We start from the raw sequence: 24,136 nt of genomic DNA, 5'->3' as shown, positions 1-24,136 counted from the left end.
ATTGAAATTGGGACTAGGACATGGACCCCCCCCCCAATATCACAATAACGCTTCATTGCGATATTGTTTTGCCTGAGATATAAATTGTGTTATGGTAAATACTGTCTGACTTGACCAGATGAATTATAAAAGCTCTGCTTGAGAGGAATTAAGTTTTGCGTTACATATCTTGTATAGCTCTTGCAACTTGAGAAAAATTGTTACATGATGGTTTTGCATACCTCTTGTTGAGCCACCAGATGTGTTATTAAAACCTTCTTTAGAACCCCATTAATTGCATCATGTCTTTCGCAAGGTGAAATTTGATTGAATCTGTGATTTCTCTGCTAAACCATTTTCATATAGTGTAACACTGGCAAAGGCATCCACAATAGTTTTTCTTTAAAACAATGCTCTGCGTGTTATGCAATGTATCTATTGCAGATGCACACATTGGGATGTCGATGCTGAAATGATATATTGTGCAGCCTAGTTGTCTGTGCTTTGTTAGTCTTACCTTCACTTTCTGAAATATACACTGCAGGAAGGATGATCTTCAACATCAGCATAACAGCACCTGAGCCCCAAAGACAATGCACCCGAAAATGCCTCTTTTCAGCATCTGTTTCACACCCTGATGTTTTGCGCTGATGTGTATGTGATGCTTGTGCTTTAACTTCTTTCTGTTTCTATTAAAGTAAAAAAAATCATGACCTTCAAACATTTTTGGCTGGATCACCCATGTCAGCGATATTAGAGCATGTACCTGGCACAGATTTACCCTGAACAGCAGGAGCCAAAATACACAGACGCATGTGCACATTTGCTTACGTTAAGAATAATGAGTGAAATTTTGAACTGTTTTCAAAAAAATCAAAAACAAAATGTAGTGCACTTTTTTGTGCCACCCAAAGCAAACCCACCAGCTACAGATTGCTTCAAGTAAATCATTTACAGTTTGTTTTGTTAAGTTGCTGTTTGATTTGGCTACAATAATTAAAAGGGGTTTCCATTATCAGGTGCATCTGCTTGATAATTAGTTTAACAGATAATCAGACTCAAACTGTGTTCTTATTCACTGATTCGTCTTTAATGTTCTGAATAGGGATGTGCATAAATGATCGAATATTCGATCTGGAATAATAATTTTAAATAGAAAAAAAATGCTATTCCAATGTTTGTTTGTTTGTTTTTAAGGGTGTTTTCACATCTGTAATTCGGTTCATTTGGTCCAGACCAAAAGCAAAAAATTATACATTGTAACTTTTTTAGCAGTTTGGGTTTCTTTTCACACCACACTGATTGCTCTGATCCGCACCAGTTGAAACAAACCATAATTCATGAACATAAATTCATGTGATAAGATCCACATTACTCATTGGCCACTTGTATTTGAACGTATTTCCTAAACTGCTTCTCGATTGGTCAGAATCAACATGCGCGAAATTCCAACGGAACCCCAAAAGTAAACAAAAAGAAGGAAAATACAGCAGACACCATGGACAGATGGCTGCGCGCTGTAATTGTGTCTTCAAGGTGGTCTCGATCCGCTTGTTTGGTCCGCTTTTAGTGCGCACCAGAGTTCGATTGCTGCATTCTCACCTGCCCAAATGAACCGCACCAACTTAGCAATCGAACTCTGGTACGATTCAACCGAACTAAACAAGGCAGGTGTGAAAACACACCCTAAAGCACCACTGCAGGTTTAAGGTTACTGATCATTTAATGATCATTTAAAGCTGCCGTCGGCAAGTCTGGAGTATTGAGCTGATTTCAAAGTTTACAATTTCCATGCTCCTCCCCCACTACAACAGAGCAACCTCCCATCGAGCTCATCCTCATCAGTGCGTGTTCACCAGTATTATTGTGAACACATACTTAGCAAGAATACTTAGATTACTTGCATAACACTCAGAAATACAATCAATAGTTGATAAAGCACAATTACCTGTCGAGAAGAAATGTGGCAAGCTCTGCATCCAGCTTAAACCCTATAAAATTTCGTAGATCCACATTTCAAATGCCGGTCCGATATTGATCCTAGTTTTATTATACGGCACGGTCGCTTTCTATCTTTGTTTCCTTCTTTTTATTGCTTGTTTTCCTAGCTCTGGTTGTTAACCGAGAAATCGGAAGTTTGTTAGTGTTCAATTCAACACAGCTGTGAACTTCAGGCGGATGCATGTGATTATAGCGAGGGGGGATCGCTGATTTTTTCTTAAACAGTCTAATTTATGTTGTTCTATCGGAGCATAGTGTCGATTTCAGTGAAAATTATAAAAAATTGCAGCTTCAATAAAGTCTTGTCTACAACTGCCTGAAGTGAATAAACTGAAAAATTATGAATTTTTTTTCACTGTAAAATGTAAAGCTGTAAATATCGTCATTTTCCCATCAAGGGAATAGTTTTAACTAGCCTAATTTGATGCACAATTGTTTTTTGAAAATGTTGCATTGAAATTTGAGCAAATGTGAAAAATCTCATTTCTGTTCTAAATATTGTTGGTTTGAATTTAGAGAGTGGTTAACTGTGGGTGCTTGTAATAGAAGTTGTCAAAAAGATTTGCTCAGTGCAGAGAAAAATCAGAGGTAACCTTCAGGTGGTTGGTCTCAGCTTTAGACAACATAACCAATTGGTCCTAGACCATTTAGTGCTTTCTTAAAGCATGCTGTTACATCATGTAACTTGCTATCTTGTGGCACTACACAGATAAGTAAAACAAATCTGTTGGAATTACTTTATACTAGGGCTGGTCCGAATAGCATTTTTTTAGTCCCGAAGCTCTAGTAGAAATCAAATCGAATATTCGAAGCTTCAGAACGGAGCTTAGCAGCACAATATACCAACACCGTAAATGGTAAGGTAGGCTATTAAAATAAAAATAAAATAAAAGAGTTTAACGAAAGTAGCATACTTTCAATATCATGTTTTTTTTACTGACCATCAGGCTATCCGATATGTTGGTGACTTTTTTCATCAGTAGAAAAATAAAGAAGCAAGTCAATAGATCCGCAACTTTGAGAACTCAAAACCTAGCAGATATACAAGTAATCCTTGTGACTCCTGGTGACACATTGGCGTCTTGTGAAGCAAATTAAATCAGTTTTTTTCAAGAAATGTATTTGACAATTATTAAGCGTTAATGCGGTCAACCCCAATCGGTCGGGATTGGTTACAAATTACAATGCTTAACGCTGCATTGTCTAAGAATAATTTTTTTTAGCGTTGTGCATTCTTGCACTACACATTTACTCATTAATAATTTTCACTGCCTATTGTTTTGCATGCATTATATGCAATATAGGAATTATCTTGCTGCTTTTTTATTATATATTTGTGGCAAACCGTTGCTTCATTTGATGCATCATAAACTGCACACTCTGGTTAAACACAAGCTGTACCAAAAATTTGCTCTGAACCACCATTATTTTGTTCCTTAGATTTTAATTTTAGTGGTTCTGTGCTAAGAGGTGAAAGACATGTGACTAACAAACGTTTCCTGAGTAAATTTGCTAACATCACTTACATCCGCTGTTCTGACTTATTTGTTTATTGCGATTGTATTCGTTTATGATATTTCTAAAAACCTGAACAGTAGGTTGCTACACACAACAACAGCATACACACACACACACACACACATATTCTGGACTGTGATAGGTTATTAAAAGACTAAAGAGAACGCTAACAAAAACATGCAAAAAACGTCTGACACCATTGATATGTAAAAAGCAAGTATAAGTCCTAAAGTGAGAACTGACAGATCTGCACAGATCTTGCATGCAGTGCAGTTCTCTCTCTTTATCTATATCTCCCTCTTGGTCGCTCACTCGCTTTTACTCTTTCAGTCTTATTATTCAGACTTATGAGCTCATCAGACATTCTCTCATTCTGTTTTTCATTCTAATGGTTTCAGACACACACCCACATCTCTTTAAAGCTGCCAGTTTTCCTGTGCTGATAATAATATGGTTGTTTTGTAAGATACATCAGTGCATTTTACCTGTTAATGACTGTTTTAACTTGAGTACTCCATGAATGAATGTCTTCACCTAGAAATGACTAAATTATTGCTCATTATTTCCATGTTTGTTTCTTTCACTTGTTGAAATATGACGGATTACCAAGTAAATTAATAACTAATTTCATTGTTCTGGGGGAAAAATTATTAGGGTCATCCCTGTAAGCTGTTACCACTACACCTCAGTTGCTTTGAAACAGTATTGTTGCTGTGACCGCATGTATGTATGTGTGTGTGTTTGTGTGTTCAATTTCATTTATTTTGGAAGCTGAGCGGCTCATACCTCCGCCCTTCCCCCATCTCTCTCTCTCGCTCGCTCGCTCTCTCTCTCACTCTCTCTCACTCTCTCTCTCATATGGCAGGTTACATTGACATGTAAGAAAAACACACATTGCCATTTTACAGCAGACTGTGCTATATAGGATTTGTTTATTGGGTTTATTTCTTATGTATGTTGCCCATTTTTACAATTGTTTGCCCTCTTCTGTTTGTTTTCTCTGTCTGCCTCTGGAATGTGACACTTTGGTTGTATGTGTGTTTGAAATTGTGTTTTGGTTTCTTGTGCTGCTCCTTTTGCATATTTCATGGCTTAGACCATCACTGAACTACCCTAGCCTAAGGGAAAAGTGTGTTTTTGTGAGAAAGGATATGTGTTCAGTGGAACTGTGTCTCTTTTTGTGCAGTTGTGTATGTATTCAGATGTGTTTGTCATGTTTTGAGTTTTTGTGTGTTTGCCTAGAAAACTGGCTTGGCCTAGGCAGGGTAATCTAAGTGGGTTCAGAGGACACAGTCATGTTGTTTTTGAGTTTGCTCAGAATAAGCAAGTTAATTTCATAATCTCTCTTTTTCTTTTCACTGTAGCAAATGGTGATGAGCCTGCGGGTGTCGGAGTTGCAGGTTCTTTTGGGTTACGCTGGTAGAAACAAACATGGCCGGAAACACGAGCTCTTGACCAAAGCCTTATATCTTCTGAAAGCCGGCTGCAGCCCCGCCGTCCAGATGAAGATCAAGGAGCTATACAGACGACGCTTCCCAACCAAGCTGGTGTCTCCAGCCGAGCTGTCCCTGCCCGGTGTCCACCCCGCTGCTGCCTCCCTTCCCCCCGGACTCACTCAGCTGGGGTTTGACGGGCACGGAGCACCCCCGTCCCCTCTGCTACCTATCTCCCTTCTCGGGCCCAAACACGAGCTGGGTCTGCCCCACCTTCCTACCAATCTGCATCCTGTACATCCTGACGTCAAACTACAGCGCCTTCCCTTTTATGATGTACTGGATGAGCTCATTAAACCGACGAGTCTTGGTGAGTTTGAGCTTTTGGGTTTATTGCAGCTGTTTGTGGTCAGTGTGTCTGATTTGAAGGAGTGAACGTGTGAAAGATAAGCCATTTTTGAACGGAGATTACAAAATATACAAGGAAAATACTTTTTTCCGGGGTATTTTGGGGATCGATTGATTTGATTTTGGTTTATTCACACTTCCACTTGCTGGAATCTGTGCTTGCATTCATTCACACACATGCCGTAAAGATCCTGTAAAGTCACGTGATGTATTTAAAGTCCTGCACTTGGTAGGTTTCTAAAGTTTGCTATTATCCTTGATTTCTTTCTCGTTAAACCACTTTCATGAATTTTGTGTATGATAAGATCATAAAGAAGCATGTGATGCGCTGTTCTGTATAGCTTCAGCATGGATTAGTGTTGGGCGATATGCTTCATATAGAGATCATCCTATCGTCACAGCCTGTGAGATCGCCGATACACCATATTATCGGGGGGCAGTAGTTTACTCATTTTTTTATGTGTTCATTTTAGGGCTGAAACGATTCATCGAGTTACTCGATTTACTCGATTCAAAAAATTCCTCGAGGCAAAAATTCTGCCTCGAAGCCTCGTTAAATTCCTATGACGCGCACTACACGCGCCAAGATCTGATTCACACATACCGTTGTTCAATGTTCAGGAAGCACATCATAGCGCGTGGTACATTTTGAATTTAGTTGGCACGATGGCGGAGCAAATATGTCCATAAACGGCAGAGAGAGAATGTCTAAAGTTTGGGATCATTACACTATCATTACATTCAGCATCTGAACCGAAAACATCCACTGCTGTTTCACCAAGCGTCGATGAAACAAGGTAACGTAGCTTCTGCTGATTTTAATCCCATACTGTATTTGTAGCGATGTCGTTATGGGGTTTGACTAGATATGATGTTTAGCTTTGATGTTTTTAAGTAGTAAACGTATTCACGTTCAATTGCAGGAGAGTATAGCTTAAAAAAGAACCCCTTCACACACACGCATGCACTTTACAGGTGTGTGTACCAAAAAACGGCACCACAGTGCAATCATATATGGGCAACTTGTAATCAGACATATTTTGTTCAGTAATAATAATCTCTGTCTTATTGGAGTTTAGCATAAGGAAGTTATTCTCTCTCACGCGAGTCAGACCGATCGCGCAATGCTTAAACTTTTATGTAGCCACGCAACAATAATGTCAGCTGCATTCATTCACTGTATACAGTGGGACGTGATGTTGTGATTTTTCGAACAAATTCTTAACCTAAAATGCACCGCAATGCAAGTGATGCAAACCAAATGCAGGGTTCTGTTGAAAATGAATGTATGTATTTCTGCCGTACCATAATGCAATGAAGCAACTGAACGTCTGACTGGGGTGTCACTCTTCCTCACGCACAGAACGCGTGCACACACACATATAAACACAGGTGCACGTGCGCACACACACAGGTTGTTACCATAGCAAATAGGCTCACCCCAGAAATGATATATTATATGTTAGTAGCCTAATGGTAAATGCTGCAGGTGTAGAAATGTACATAAACCAGATATTTACTTTGATGTCAGGGCTAGATTACAGCATGAAACCTGTTGTGCATATTAATAAATTAAAGTGCTTAATTGTTGGCACTGGCACTTATAAACACTAAATGGGTAAAAGTTGAAATAAATAGGCTTATTTTTTGGAGCCAAATACCTCTGTTTTTTTTTTTGAAATAAAAGCCAAATGCTTGAACATTTTACAGCCAAGTCATTTTCGTTATGCATTATTAGTTTTGGTTGTTTAAAAACACACACAAAATTTTTATCCGATTACTCGATTAATTGATCGATTCAGTGCTAGATTAATCGATTACAAAAAGAATCGATAGCTGCAGCCCTAGTTCATTTGTACTTATTTATGACAAGTCACTTGATTGGTGGACAAAAAAGAAGCAAGGGCAACACTGTCATGACCAAAACCTTTTAAAGGGGCCGTTCACATGTCGCGCCTAAAATGCGTGGAAAACGCTAGGCGCATAGGTTCTTGTCACATGACCTGCGGCGTGCTTGCGGCATTCTGAACATTTTAAATGTTTTTAGCTCGATTTAGTGCGGACGCGCCTGGAAAAAATGGGCCCGCATACCGATATATGTGAATCACCCCTAAACAAGTTACAAGTTCAGGTGCTAGAAGGACTTCAAGCAATGCTATTAGGTCCTCTTTACAGGAGCGATCCCAGAACATTTATGGGACATGTTTGTGTTCACACAGAAGCCTGTCTACCAAATTTACGGAAATTTTCTGTATGGGGAAAATTGTTGTGGGAATGGGATTATAGTGAGGTGTGTATGTATGTGTTTATGCATTTTTAGTTTTTTTGCCTTTTCTAGGTTGATTTAGAATATGTATGTATCTGTAGAAATATGTGTCTTGAACTTCAGCCGTAAAGATTCCCTACAACCATATTTCAGTGCATTAGCATTTTAATGGTGATGGCTGGTTTGGCATCAGTGTGTGCCTGAGGAGCATTGTTCAAATAGACCACCCTCCCACTAATCCCTGTCTCTCTCTTCTCATAATGTCTCTCTTTCTCGCTCTCTCTCTCTCATTTGAATACAGTGCTGAAATTATGAGTACAAACACCTGAGTTCCCTAGATAGATTCCCATTGGAAAGTAATGCCTCAGGCACTATTACAACACACAAACATAAACTGTTATAGAGCACACAGCATGCTCATGAACAAATGCAAGCCTGTCTTAGAGCATACACTATTGAACTACAGCCAGGGTGAAAAAGTTACATTTTAGGTATTCTTGACAATGGCAACAGAATTGAGAGTCTACTGCCAAGAAATAATTCTCGCTGACTAAAGTCAGTGAAGTATTGCATTATGTAATTATGAAATTACTATATCTTGTATATGCAATATGGGAATTCTTTAGCTGTTTTTTTATTTTATATTTGTGGCATTGTGTCAACTGCAGCATTATAAACCGTACACTCTCTCTATAAAACACAAGCTGGCCCAAAAATTGCTTCATCACTCCAAAAATTGAGACCCACCCTTAATTTGTTTTTAAAATTTGCATTTTAGTGGTGCTGTGCTAGGAATGCCTGGCCACAGTTCTGGAGCTACAACAATAATAGAAAAAGACATCAGGCTCTAAGATAAGAAATTGATATACACTTAAATACCTAACTCACAAATTAACAAACTTACAAATTTTCATAAAACGCATCCACCCCAAACAGGTAATGTATACATAATAAGCATGCAAACAGACCTCAGTATTTACAGTACTAATAATAAATCCAAGAAAACTGCTTTAGAGATTTTTTTAAGGTGTGACAGTATGTCTATGTATTTAAGTTTATGCAGTAAATTAGTTTTAAGGTAAATGATTATAATTTTGCAAGTTGTTACACGTTATTTTTTTGTCATATGCAGACTGTAATGTTAATATAACCCATTCACTTGCTTTCTCTTTTGTTTGTTGAGAGGTAATTTTTTTCATCTGTAGATTTTTATTCTCAGAAATGTGTTGTAATGTTTAAGGTTTTGATTTTTTTAAAAATAAAGATGATGTGTAGTACACTTAAAAAGTCAAGTAGATCTAAGTTGTGCGAAAAAAATATCTGGTACAGAGAGCAGTCTTGCTTTTAATAAAATTGTCCTAAGAATTGTCATGCATGGAACCTGCTGTAGAAGTGTAGTTAGTCATTAAACACTAACCAAATAAGCATACAAAGTCTAGCTGTAACGCAGTGTCAGACAGACTGTGAGTTTTTTATGAATCATAGACTGCATTCCAGTGGTGTCTAACCCCAGCTTTTACATGTAGCCAAGGCTGATTAATTTATATATAGCGAATATATCTATGTCTCTTCTAGTGAATGTATTTTTATGGTTTTAATGTAAATTTTTGTCAGTTTTACAGGCATGTGCTTTGTTTAGTTTTTAGCGATAGAGTGTCTTTATACTACTACTTCTATTTACAGAAAAGGAAATAAAGAAAATAGGAATAGCATTAAAGTGATAGTTAAGTGAAAAATTAAAAACCCCATGATTTACTCACCCTCAAGATATCTGAGATACATATACAGCATCTTTCAAACACAATTGGAGTTATTTTATAACTCACACTCACTTTATCCAAACCATCCAAAACACTTTAATCCATCGTAATGTTAAGTGTGTTTATTAATCTGAGTCGTTTGACATTTGTGTACTCACATGACATCATATTGCTTAGTTAGTCTGTCATGTGTGCAGCTCGGACATTCACGTAACCCTGCCGTGCGCATCAGATGTTTTTTAAGAAGGCAGATGAAGGTGAGTGGTCGCACAATTGACGTCTCTTCTTTTCGCAAATTGCGCTCACACTATAGCCTTCCTACCTGTGCAAGCTGGGCGCAGTACAGAGCGATTACACTAAGTCATACAAACCAGGCTTTGGAGGTCAAACGCGCCCAAGTACAGTTCAGTTTGGATAGTGTGAGTGCGCCCTAAGTATCCTGGCCCTTCCTAGCTTTATAACGGTAGAAAACATGGTCCACGACTTTTAAACCTGACAAAGTGCATCTATCCTTTACTTTGTAATCCACATGGCTCCAGGGGGTTAATAAAGGACTTTATGATAATATGGGTAATCGATGCAATTTTGAAAGAAAAATATTCATATTTAAAGGAACAGTATGTTAGATATTTATATCAATTAATCCTAAAATGGCCCTGATATGTCACCAGACATTAAGAAATCATTTTCATTTCAAATACTTATATCATTGACAACAGTGATCCGGCCAGGATATTGTCATTTAAAAAGTGGAGTTGCAGCCCTCAACTGATGTTTATGTTGTCATGTTGTGTATTGGCCATAGAGCTGGCAAAAAAAATCGCCTGCGATTCTCATGCGTGTCTCATCAGTAAAGCCAGTTCGGTGATTAGTAGTAAATCGCCATCACCTGCTTTCAGATGGAGCAGCATATGAAGAGTTTGGTTCCAAAACGCAATAAATCCATTTTGACAAATTTCGGTAAAAACGTGTTTTCTATACCAAGAAAGTGACAAGATGAAAACCACTATTTTCTGTTACAAACTTTCACATAGCATCTTTAGGTTATAAAAACATAAAAAATTCAAATCCATAACTTGATTTTCAAAGATTTATTATAAAAACGGATTATTTTTTCCACAAAATGCAATAAATCCATGACAAGTTTTTATTAAAAATGCTATAAATCTATTGAATCAATCGCCTATATAAATGTGCATTCATCTTTGCCATGTTATATTCATTTAGTTGACTAGTTGTACACACTAATTAAAAATATAAACATTATTGTCATTAATCAAAACACTTACTTTGTGATATTAAGAAGTCATCGGTTATACTTGGCGTCCTCGCTTAACGTTTTTCAAAGCGATCAGCTGTAAAATGTTTTGGTCCTGCTCGATTTTCGTTGACTTTGAGTAAAATTATGGAAAGTTTTTCATAAGATCCCCGGGGGTCAATGTGTTATCATGACAGTAACTTGATGCTGTCAGTCCGGCCAAACAAGCACCGGTCTCCCGAGTTCCTCTGCGTAAATTATTACATGTTGATGGCTTACGTTTCTTTCCCGTCACAGAAAACCATCACAGGTTTATCAATGCTATTAAAGTATTATTTTGTTTTTGTTTGTTTGGTGATCACGAGGTACAAAGTAGATGAGGAAAACTAGGATTCCGTGTACTCAGCGCGCCGCCATTCTTTGTTTACATTGCGTGAATGGTGCGCTGTAATCTGTGGAGGAGTGGATTTATGGCATTCTGTAGAAAAGGGGGAGTGGCGTTTATTGCATTTTGGGGAAAAAGGGAGAAAAGATGACAGAATAACACTGCGGAAATTGGATTTTGCATAAAATTAAGAATTTACTTTATAATACTGACCTGATATAATACTGATTCTGACAGTAACTCATTTTTTTCAAAAATGGCGTTTATTGCGTTTTGGAACCAAACTCTTCATATATACACAGAGCTGTATTTCACCAAGAAGCTAGGCAAAATCGCGTTCATAATCGAAGACGATCTTCCACGATTGTGAACGCGGTTTTGCCTAGCTTTCGGTGAAATACGGCTCTGTGCAGTAAATGCAGCTCCATCTGAAACCAGGTGATAGCGGTTTACTACTAATCACCGAACCGGCTTTACTGATGAGACACGCATGAGAATCGGAGAATCGCAGATGATTTTTTTCGCCAGCTCTAATTAGCCAGCAATTGTGTGATTGCAGTACCAGTTTTAGCCACAATCCTACATACTGTTCTTTTAAAACTTTATAAATTCTATTAACTAGATTCCGGCATAATTTATGGACTGGTTGCCATAATAGATGATACAAACGCCGTTAATCTCTACAAAACATTTTTTTTAAAATATTATACGCACAAGAACTGAATGTGTATGTGGCGCACGTGCATCCATTAACTGTATTCACACATCCATCCAGTAAAACATTTCATAGAAACTGACAGTGAACAATAAATACAATAATTATTCAAAAGCAACATATTATTATGCTGATAAAAATATTCTGATTTAGCTGGTTTATTTATTCTGCTACTATATATTATTTCAAAAATGAGATTACAGTAGAGAATATATACAACATAAACTGCTTATTAGTTAATGTTTATAATAGTTTGTAATGTGTTTGCGCGTAACGTTACTTTTGTTATGTTTTAAATGATAAAAAAAGCAAATAATTTCATAAGCTCATGTCGTATCTACTGCATAATAATATTTCCATAAAACAAAAACAATACTGAAAACATGTAATAGTAGTTTAATATGTTTATTATGGTTTGTTTAAATAACTTGAAATGTATTGAATGAGAAGCATAAGTTACTGCTGCTGTCGGATCGCGTAAAGCTTGAAGTCGATTAAAAATTGCCGTTTAAAAAACCTAACACCAGAGGAACAGTTGTGACATTTTATCACCTGAAAAGGTTAAAAACAAGAAGTCTTTGTATATTCCATGTATTAAACACTCTGACTGTCCCACTGTAGAGATACTGGTATGTCTCTATGCTTTTATATTTGGGCATTGAAGACCCGTCACCCCCGAGGAACAACATGAAACGATTGAATATATCTTGATGTATCAGGACACTTCTTAATTTCATCCTCACACTGGCTCATACATGAAATTATGACCGTAATCATTATGGAAAACGCCGGCTCTGGTTCAGTGACAGTACGCGCCGGATGTCGCACCCATAATTCGTGCAAAGCATCATGGGGCGTAGGAATAGTGTGGATAGGGAAGAGGACATTCTTTAAAATCTAATATTTTATGTTCTGCTGATAACAGAAAGTCTCAATGGTTTGGAACAGCATGACTGTTAATAAATGATGTCCTAAGTTTTATTTTTGTCTAAACAATTTTTGAATGCCATAAATGCATGCGTCTGAACGTTCTTACAGCACAGCAATTCACGCTCCTCCCCTTTCCTCCTATTAGCAAGTAAATAACTTGTTACAATCACATTATCATCATTATTCTGCTCTCATTTGCACAATCCACGCATCAGTCATTATCTCTGTCACTTGCTGGCATGCTGGAATATAATGGCATTTCAAGTACAACTTAGGCCTTTTTGATGCGTTTTCTTCATGTAAAGGCTGATTTCTTTTATTAATTAGTATCTTGATTCTGAAGAATCAGAGCAGCATGAATAAAATCCCACAGAGCAAGAGCAGTATGAGCAGTTATCTCTCAGTTATGAGCAAGGGCTGAAACTAAAGAGCATCTTACTCTCTTGAATAAACACTGCAATAATGATAAATGATGATTTATTTCATCAATGGTCAGAATAATTGATAGGTTAACCAGTATAGTAGATGCTGGAGCTACATTTAAAGGTAGTTCCTTGCCTTGTTTTTGAAAATGCATGTTTTAATAGGAATAAAGAGAGAGACCTCTTCCCCCACTCTCTTTCTCTCTTTGTCCAATAAAGTTCAAAACAGATTTCTTGGTATGACTGCAAACAATACAAATATGCGAAATTAGCTGCAGACAATACAATAATGCAAAATAAGCTATGAAGGCATGTCTCTTTCTCTTCACTTTTTGTTTTTCTCATTCTGCGTCTGTGCTCTGCATAAAAACTGAAAGGAATTTTTATTGGCTTGCATGGAAGGTTTAGAGCTGGAGTCTGGAGTCAACGTTTTTCGGGCAGGGACCCCTTAGATGAGAGCAGCATAGAGCAAGGACCCACTGATACTAATTGTGTAAGACAGAGATATCTAAGTAAGCAGTAAGGTACGCGAGGCTGCCTTTTTGTATTTGGCACAACGCAAAGTGAAGTAAAGCAAAACTATTGACCAATCACAATCAAGGACTGTTTTATGAATAGAAACAAACCATATTGTCACACAGCGATACTATGTTAAGACCGTACATGAGCCCTATTATTTTATTATCCCTGTTGTTGTACATACATGCCTTGACTTGCCTAAAGGCTCGATTCCATTTTCGATTCTAATCGATTCAATTCTTGATTTTAACTTTTTTTTTAAATGCTATGCCATTTTTAGGCTAGACTTTTATGAAATATAATATCTGACCTGGAACCCAGAGATGCCCTACCATGATAATTTCACATTTACCTGAACCTGAGCTATCAGTTTATAAAGATGACTGATCATGGTGAACGGCACAAAGATTATTCTGGTGGGGATAGGGGTTGTGCTACTTTATAATTTTAAGGTCCGTTGCCTTTCTTGTGGATCATAATTGATCCATTCTCTAGGTCACGATTTTGAGTTATGCAGGTTTATTTTCTGCAGAGCATCATATCAGACTCAGGAGAACAACATGCACGAATCCGCAGCATCTCTTTGGGGCAACTTTTTGACAGGCGCTATTAGTCCATAGTTTCAATCCGACTACGAATCTTGAACCAAGCACCATCACGGCCTGCGTTGCGTTGTTTTTTTAATGCTAGCTATAGTTTTGTCACAGTTTATAATGCAGATGCGGCGTGGTGTCATTTGCCTGTCGAATTAGCACTTTAGCAAATCTGAACAGCTTGAAACAGCTGTCCAAGTTCAGAAATATGAACTCAGCGAGTCACACTGATTCTACAATAACTTTCTAAAAGAAAGACAAAGATGCCTATATGATTAACCTGTTTTTATGATGATTTTTTATCGCTATTGTTGCTTCCTGAGTGGACGCTTAGTCTTCAGATATTATGTTTTTGTCCACAAGCTAAAATTGTACTGAACCTTCAGTAAGCCTTTACAGCTGCACATGTGCGCAACTTAAAGGGAACAACGTTTTGTACATATGTTTTAAGTTTTTAACAAAAAAATTGCTTGTGATTAAACATCATTTGGCGGACCCCCTGCAGTTCCGTTGCGGACCCCCTGTGGGCCGCGGACCCCTGATTAAAGACCAGTGCTTTCCTGAGCCATGTTTTCATTAAAATGAATCGTCTACAGCAGTGGTTTTCAATCTTGTCCTAGGGGACCCACTGCCCTGCACATTTTGCATGTCTCCCTTATCTAACACACCTGATTCAGATCATCAGCTCATTAAGGGAGAGATCCATGAACAGAAATGGGTGTGTCAGTTAAGGGAGACATACAAAATATGCAGAGCTCTGGGTCCCCTAGGACAAGATTGAAAACCACTGGTCTATAGAGACTAGTATGGGGCTGTGAGCATAAAGGTTAAAGTTGCAGCACAGGTACCCTCATCACCACTATAGGTTAAGGCTACGTTTACATGGAAACAATCTGAAAAGAAACCGCAAAAGTGGCGTTGCGTTATATTTTTTTATTCCGTGTTTATACGAGCGTTTTGAGGGGGAAATCTGCGTGCATATGGTGACGCAAAAGTGTGTGATATTCGATGTAGTATGCACTCCAGGCGGCTAGGTGGCAATGTGAAGCACTGACACACAACAACACCAAGTCCGTGTGCCTGCATACAACCTACTTCCTTGTTCTCCCAGGTCTCGTCCAAAGCCGTCTGGTTTGCCTCCGACGAATTGGCGCATCAACAGTTTCACTGAGGTAATTAATGGCCTTCTCTGATTAGTAATACTAGCTGTGAAAATTTCGTACAACTGCTGGAAAGACTCTTGTATATTTATCAGAGCTGCTATGGCAACTTGAAGGTCCGACGTATGGAAATAATCCGACATGTTTGTTGTTATTTTCCTAAACTGGCGCATGCCTGTGACGTAAACGTGTACGCGACGAGAGCCACCGTGAGCAGACTTTTGTGTTTTTACTCTTTAGACGAGAACGCGACGGTAGATCGTTTTTAAGATTTCCACTCTGCAGGCTGGTTTCACTTTTTTGCATTTTTAAGCCCCCAAAATGCCGTCGCCGTGTAAACGAAAGGCACATCCGATAAAATATTTTTACGTTTTCACCCTCGAGGCCCTAAATTATTGTGTCTTCATTTTTAAAAACATTTTTGTGTTGGGTGCCAATTAGTTTCATTCTTTATTTACGCTTTCCTTTCTGGTGAATTGGACATATTTTAGTACTGATCTGCTGTATTTACGTTATTTTTTTATCCCATCTTAAGTTTTTGGTAACACTTTACAATAAGGTTCATTAGTTAACATTAGTTAACTACATTAGTTAACATAAACTAATAATGAACTGCACTTTTACAGCATTTATTAATCTTTGTTAATGTTAATTTCAACAATTACTAATACTTTACTAAAATCGTGTTGACGTTAGTTAATGCACTGTGAACTAACATGAACAAACAATTAAAAGCTTTATTTCTATTAACTAACATTAACAAGGATGAATAAATAATGTAACAAATGTATTGCTCATGGTTTGTTTGTGTTAGTTAAAACATCATCTAATGTTAACTAATGAACCTTATTGTAAAGTGTTACCAAGTTTTTAAAGTGTTTAGCCCCTCATACAGCTAATAAAACTGGTTGTTTGACTACACAGGGTTACATTATTTAACCTACTACTTTAATTGTCATGTAACAATGTTATAACATATCTATTGCATTGTGTCTACCAGGTTGCACATTTAAAGGGAACAAAAACAGATCAGACACTTAATTTGTAAAGTATTTAATCATGTAGACTTAAAAAAAAAACTGGCATAACCTCATCCTTATTCTTATATAATTAAGCTTTAAGCGAAGTATTATTATTATGTTGCAAGATGTAACATTACTATAATGATATGAATTTAGTCATACACAAGTTGTGTCTCATTACAGTCAGGCTAACTATTACTTAACTCGGTATCCTGTAACATGACTCAGCCAGGCTGTCTAAGGAATTAAACAACTTTATCTCACAAACACCCAGACATCACTATAAATCACACAACGTATATACAGCCAGCCATGGAGTAAACACAATGAAAGGTCTAATCTCCTCTGTGAAAGAAACAAAGATAAAAGCAAAAATTCTAAAGCCATCAGAAATGCTTATGATCCCGTTCTGAACTGAAGTCGGTATAAAATTATCTTCTAGATCAGAACAAATCTCTCCTCTATGCTTAGTTTTGCCTTGAATTAATACCACACTTTCCAATCTGACACGGCAAACGCTTATCTGCGTACATGACAACAGACCACAATTTGTGGCTGTGTTAATTAAGTGTAAAGAGATGAATAAACTGAAACGCACACAGGCCTTTACGTCCACATTTCATCCAACTGTTGAAGCAAATCAGATGATAAAGACCGCTGTGCTATTTTTAGAGCAGACATGGGGGAGGGAACTTGCTTTCTCTCTCTCTCTCTCTCTCACACTCAGGCTCTCTCTCTCACTCAGGCTTTCTCTACCACCCTCTCCATGTCAATCTCTCTTTGTTGCTTTCCATCTTAGCACCATTATTTCCTTCTATTCCCACCTAGTCTCTCATCTCTTACCTCCACTGTATTGACTGTGAGAATAGAAATGGAGGCTAATTATGTGTCGTCGAGTCCATTCTCTAGGTCTGATTGCATTCCTGCTGTTTCATGTTAAGGAAAGCGAGAGATTCAATGAAGGTGCAAAAGAGAACAACCAACACGATGAATAAAAGCAAAGCAGAAAAGAAAGCAGCAGAGGGAGTTTTAGTCTGTGAGAGAGTAGGTAGGTGGGTAGCAGCACCGGTTAGCCACATAACAATGTCACAGACACACCAGTCCTGCACTTATATTCAGAAGAACACAGGAACACACACACACACACACACACACACACACACACATTGTTTTTTACTGTATGTTGATGAAAAGGAGGAAAGTCAATTAGACCTGCCATCTAGGATGATGTATTGTACGTGTGAACGAAAGGAAAAGACAATGGAGAATAGAAGGTGAATTTAATATGAAATCGGTGAGGAGGGGGACTGGGCAGATGCAGCATGTGTCGAGAAAGGAAATAGTGATGTTATTGAGAAAACAAAAGGTTTACAGAGAAGATAGAAATTGAATCAATTTGTGTTTCTGAAGATCTGTATCGGGCTGTAATCAGTACATCATGATGTCGCTTGCTAATCATATAAGCCCACCCACATTACCCGTTTTGGTTTGTCACATTAATAGATCTTTTGAAAACAAAAACAGTATTGGGCTTCACATCTAATTGTCTGTTGATTTTTCCATAAAGTGTTTTAGCTGATGAAAGAGTCATATGCCTTGGCACGTTTTAATTACATAAAGTCCAACTAAGCGGGAGAGATCAGCAGGGAAATGGGATGCGAGTGCATGCGTGTGGCTTGTGTTAGTTTTACACTGCATGAAAATCCGAACCACTGAGCTCAGAGACATTTAAATTAGTGGTATGAAGATCTGTGACTCTGTTGGGTGTGTAGTGGGACTTGAGCTGCGTGGATTTTATTTTATGTCTCATTAATTGCAAGATTTCTCTGGAGAGCTTTAGCTAAATTTAAGAATGTGCAAGTAAATGTTTTGCGAGTGGACAAGTATACAGCTGAATGACCATCTTAATTGGCCTAAATGAGCAATCTCTTTTAAAAAGGCATCAGTAACAAAATGCCATCTGATGTAGCAGAGACCCAGTTATCAGCACAATTTATTTTTGTTGCAAAAGTGTAATTAAAAGCACAGTTGAAACAACTTGTAGGATGATTCTGGTAGCGCAATGTTGTATGTTTTAATTAAGCAAAAAAGCTCACATAATATGTATTTTTTAAACATGCAGTTTATCATACTTTTTGGGGTAGCTGTTTCACATTACCTTCGATAACTACAGCAGTTAATGATACATTGTTTGTATTGTCTTTGAACCCTAAAAACCTGAGAAACAACATGAGCATGAACTCATAAATGAACTGAGATAGCTGGCCCAGAACTGTATATTTTCTAGGAATATTAATGTTGATTAAGCTGGATATGAATTGGATTAGAGGGGAAAATAATATAACTCTTTGAAAATTGTTATCCCAGCACATATGGCTGAAATTGTGTGAAATGAAAATGTCACTTAAAACTTTTCAAATGAGAAGGAGAACGTTGGAACATATATATATATATATATATATATATATATAGCGGGAAAAATAAGTATTTGACACATCAGCATTTTTATCATTAAGGTTTTTTTTAAGTGGGTTATTATGACTCAACTTGTATACTTAAAGGTTCTGATTTCTTTGTATGAATTCAATATATCGCTTGATGGCTACATCTGGTGGAAATTTTGTGTCAATAGCCACTTAGAAATCTCTCTCTCTATATATATATTGATGTAAATTTTTTGCATATTTAAAATAAATAGATTTTTTCGTTTTACTGTGTGCAATGAAAGGATATGTCAGTTTTACTTGTTGCTTTCTCTGTGTCTCCGCAGCTTCAGATAACAGCCAGAGGTTTCAGGAAACGTGTTTTGCCTTTGCGTTGACGCCACAGCAAGTCCAACAAGTCAGCAGCTCAATGTGAGTCAATTTAAAATATATATATATATAATTTGTAACAAAGCATGCACACGCATAGGAGGAGTTCCCAAAAGACACTGCTTGTATACCTTTTAAGAGATGCATTTAAAGTAAAAAAAATATTTTTTTACAGGGACATATCGGGGACCAAATGTGACTTTACAGTGCAAGTACAGTTACGGTAAGAAATTTATGTTTTAGTACAGCATTTTAAATATTGTTTCAATATCATAGAAATGTAAAAAGCTCTAGTCTGCTACTAACTGTTCATATTTTAAATACGCACAGGTTTTGTTTATCAGAGACAAGCTGCCCTCAGGAGGACCACTTTCCCCCAAATCTTTGTGTTAAAGTTAATGGAAAACCCTGTAATCTCCCAGTAAGTACACTACATATCTGTCCATCTATTCATCCCTCTTAACTGAGACATACGCTGTGTCTGAAATCGTATACTTTCATACTATATTGTAGTTGAAAAGCAGTAGGCGAGGTGATTAGTATGTCTGAATTCATAGTATTCAAAAAACAGTAGGTGAAAAATACCTGGATGACCTACTACTTCCGGCAAGATCCTGAAGTTTTCATTCAATGGACATTTTTCTATCCCGGACATAAACCCCCGGGAAATACTTTACGAAGGAGAAGGAGGGGGCGTTGTTTTATTCAAAAATGTCTGAAAGCGGTAACACGGCTCTGTTCAAATGCAAATACATATATTAAACAGTTGTCCACTGTCCACCATTCACTTAAGAACATATTATATCTAATCTGCGTGACATTTTTAAAAAGGTAACTTTGTATTTATGTGTATATATCGGGTCGTGTCTGTGTTGAAGCTTCAGATCTGTCAGTCAGCGTGAGGAAGATCGTTTTGGAGTCTTGTCACTCTTAATAACCCTTTTAACATCAATCAGGTCCCGAACTTCATCTCTCTTAGTAATTCTTTTAACATCAAGCAAGTCCTGCACTTTACTTTCTAATTCCTGCATGTTTTGAAACCAAAATGTCACGTGCATTTGGATGGACACGCATCTTTGTATTAGACTAAGCATTTAGGACAGTACATCTTTCAGAAAACACACAAATAAAGATTATTTTAGATGTTTAATGACTATTTGGAGCATTGGGTTCGCTGGGCGAGGGCTTAAAAGGGACAGAGAATGAAAAACCATTTTTACCTTGTCTATGCTGAATAATGGTAGTCTACCCGCATTCATGAACATACAAAAAGTGCTAGACATGCTAAACATCTCAGTCTCATAGAAATTCCTCTTTTAGAAATGTCAGCCAGAAAACGGCCCAATCTGAAAAACTGATGCTTATGACATCACAGGCATCTCACTGCCCCTCCACTTTAAAATAATTGGCTACATTTTTTGAGTGGCAGCAAAGTCAGCCAATCAGTAATGAGATTACAAGTTAAGCCAGTAGGGGGAGCCAAATAGGTGCAAAACCACTTGTTTAAAATCCCCCACCCTAATAGAGCTATCTGAGAGAGGTTTTTAGGAGGTTCTAAGGCATTACAGACCCAAACAAAAAAATTTGTCTACATGTCACATCACAGAACACGGATAAATACCCCGTTCAATCATTCGATGTCACCTTTAATATACTTATTTTTGTGAAAACCTCAATTTCAACTCAAAATTAGACTAAGCGCATTTGACTCATTTTGGTCACTTTTTCACACTTATCTAAAAATATTTACCACAGTAATAGAGTAACAAGAATTTTGTGCCGCTGTAATTTAGGCACAGAGGCGAATGTTTTTAGAATTGAGACTTGTGTTTGTTCAGATGTTTTAGTTGTTTACTTTATTTGTTCTATTTCATATTTCATAATTGGTTTCTTTGTATTCTGATAATTTACTTATCCATATTTTTAGAGAGGCACTTTGCTTTCTTGCCAAAATTTGGCCAAACATTGGCACCTGCCAAAACACCTCTGTTAATGTGCATCTCATTAAGCTAATTGATGAATGATGAAATCCTTCAAACATATTTATGCAATTTTTTATGTTTTATGGTATAATTTGTATGCACCTTAAAAAAAACTGTAAGATTTTAACATTTTCTGTTAAACTGTATTTTGTATTGTTCTGATTGTAAGTACATGGATTTTTCTTATTGTTTTTTTTTAACAGGGATATCTCCCTCCTACCAAAAATGGTGTGGAACCAAAGAGGCCCAGCAGACCCATAAATATTACCTCACTGATCAGGCTGTCCACAACAGTCCCCAACACAATTGTAGTGTCGTGGACCTCAGAAATTGGACGGGTAGGGGAATACTTAAATTTAATTAAGTTATATAATAAAGGTGTGAATGTTAAGATGATCATTAAAAATATGTCTGAGATAAAACTAGGCAGACATGAGTATATTTAGATGGATCATCTTTTGAGCTAACTTGTTTTTTCATACATAAAATATAACTACACGAGCATATCAATTTCATAATACTTATCATATAACTTGTGTGAGCAAGCAAAAAGCTGTCTGAATTGCTCAGGAGACTTGAGAGAATTATTTGAGTTATACATTCTTGCTGAACCTTCTGGGCTCTTTATTTTTGAACCTTTTCATATGTCACTGATAAAACCATGATGTAAGAGCTGACCTTAGACTATAAATAAATGATGCCTAGTACAGCAGTAGACTTTTATAGCACAACACAATAGCCAAGAACTGGGATCGCATTTTGAATTTGTATAAGAAGACATACAATTTATGTTACTAAAATATAAAGCACAATTTTAATGGATGTATTATTTAGTGCTGTATTGGAGTATGGAATGTGTAGTAATGTATAGAGTTTGTGTTTTCTCAGAGTTACTCTATGGCGGTGTACCTGGTCAAACAGCTGTCATCTACAGTTCTGCTGCAGAGGCTACGAGCCAAAGGAATCAGAAACCCAGATCACTCCAGAGCACTCAGTAAGTGTACATGCTCTCCATACAAATGAAGTTTGACTTGAAGGTTTTTTCTAACCTCAAGTTGACAATGCAGATGTATGTCCTATATTGCCAATGTATACATTTTGTTTAGGTCTAGTTTAATTTGACACAGAACTAGGTCTGTTTTTTTCTGTCTGTCGGTCTGTTTCCCAATAATAAATAATATCATGGCCTACAAAATTATAAGGTTTTAAAGTTTTATTTTATCTCATAAAACATCCTGAAAATTATGCTTAGTGGACTAGTTCTTAAGCTTATTGGGGTGGTTTCCCAGAAAGGGATAAGACTAGTCCTAGACTAAAATAAATGTTAGATCTGTCCAAACTGAAAACATCTTGCACTGACATATCTTAAAATACCTCAGTGCCCTTTATTTTGCATCAAAATGCACACGGGTAATGTTTTTAGTAAAGGCATGTTTGTTAAAACTAGTTGTTTCCTAATTAAACTAAGGCCTAGTCCTGTCTTAACTTAATCCTTGTCCGAGAAACCACCCTATAAAGATTCAGTAGTGCTCGGGTATAAATTGTAAATTGACAGTTCTATTCCTATCATAATTAGTAAGCATTTTAGCTTATACAGTGTGATAAAGCAGACGTCTTAAAGCATTAATGTGTCTAGTATGGTAATCGCTGACAGATGCAGCATCATGGTATTAATTTACACTGATTGCTGTTTGTTTTAGTCTGCCCTTTGAACTTTCCATGTTACATTTAAATTTTAAGCAGCAAGCTATAAACTGTCTAAGGGGGATTGTTAAAGGCAGGTCAACCAAATTCTGTAGCATAACTGTTATAACATTATTAATTTTTTTTAAAATACTAATTTTCCAGCTATCCTAGAGTTAAACATTTAATTTTTACCATTTTGAGATCCATTAAGCTGATCTCCGGTTCTGGCGCTACCACTTTTAGCATATCTTAGCATAATCCATTGACTCTGATTAGACCATTAGCACCGTGCTAAAAAATAACCAAAGAGTTTGGATATTATTCCTATTTAAAACTTTTAAACTCTTCTGTAGTTACATTGTGTACTAAGACCGACGGAAAATTAAAAGTTGTGATTTTCTAGGCAGATACGGCTAGAAACTATACTCTCATTCTGGCGTATTAATAAAACTTTGCTGACTTTGCTGCCGTAACATGGCTGCAGGAGGTGCAATGATATTACACGCAGTCCCCTTAGTAACTTTCAATGGCAGGGGACAATAATTAAGTCCTTGATTATTACTGCAGAATGAGAGTATAGTTCCTAGCCTAGAAAATCACAACTTGTAATTAGTGCTGGGCGATAATTCGATAATGATAATTTTACCAATATAAACTTTTCCGATAAAACGATAAGGACAGTTCGATAAGTGATCGATAATGTTTACGCACTGTGCGTAATGTTGCGCAAGCACTTCCGGATGCTGCACGTGCTCTTGGTTTACAATCAAAGTGTCGGTTAGACTTGATGGAGTGGAAGATGAGGCAAGTTATTCACTTATTAGTAGAGCCCTATGATTTTTGCGATGCGGATAACGCGGACGGAATCACGGAATTCAAATGCACGGAAACAGTTTCTTGTGTGTAATGTTGGACGCGCAAACAGGGTTCGTCAAACACAGCAGACACAATAGATGCAGTATACTGTAATTTCATTCAGTGTCCGCCTTGCGCATGCACACATCCGCACAGCTTTAAAAGTGTATTTACAGAACATTCACAAATTCAGGAAACTGAGGAAAAACAGCAGATCCACCACTGCAGTGAATATAGTGTATGAGTGTGTGCTCCCTCAGCAACATGACGCTCTTGACATCCATTTATCAGCGTGTATAGCTCGTATATGTATAACACACGCGTGATCACTGAACTAAGTTTTCTTTTTTGTTTAAGTGAACATAAACAGCAGGATGTTACTCAGTATATTGAAACTTAAAGCAATCTGTCTTGGGTCTTAAAGTGACAGT

At 37.2% G+C, this 24,136-nt stretch overlaps 1 protein-coding gene across 2 annotated transcripts in view; it reads left to right on the top strand.

The window, feature by feature from the left end:
* The window catches only part of pias1a (protein inhibitor of activated STAT, 1a), a 44,909-nt gene that overhangs the window by 9,567 nt on the left and 11,206 nt on the right, over positions 1–24,136 (top strand). For both annotated transcript variants that reach the window (XM_055204287.2, XM_055204300.2), the window contains exons 2-7: positions 4,863–5,301; positions 19,140–19,224; positions 19,358–19,405; positions 19,513–19,603; positions 21,368–21,502; positions 22,053–22,158. In XM_055204287.2, the coding sequence (XP_055060262.1) occupies positions 4,863–5,301; positions 19,140–19,224; positions 19,358–19,405; positions 19,513–19,603; positions 21,368–21,502; positions 22,053–22,158 (904 nt within the window). The remainder of the gene's footprint in view (positions 1–4,862; positions 5,302–19,139; positions 19,225–19,357; positions 19,406–19,512; positions 19,604–21,367; positions 21,503–22,052; positions 22,159–24,136) is intronic.

This window comes from Misgurnus anguillicaudatus, chromosome 21 (genome assembly GCF_027580225.2).
Source record: "Misgurnus anguillicaudatus chromosome 21, ASM2758022v2, whole genome shotgun sequence".
Taxonomy (NCBI): domain Eukaryota; kingdom Metazoa; phylum Chordata; class Actinopteri; order Cypriniformes; family Cobitidae; genus Misgurnus; species Misgurnus anguillicaudatus.
The sequence above is the reverse complement of the archived record's forward strand: the minus strand, read 5'-3'. Positions and strand labels throughout refer to the sequence as shown.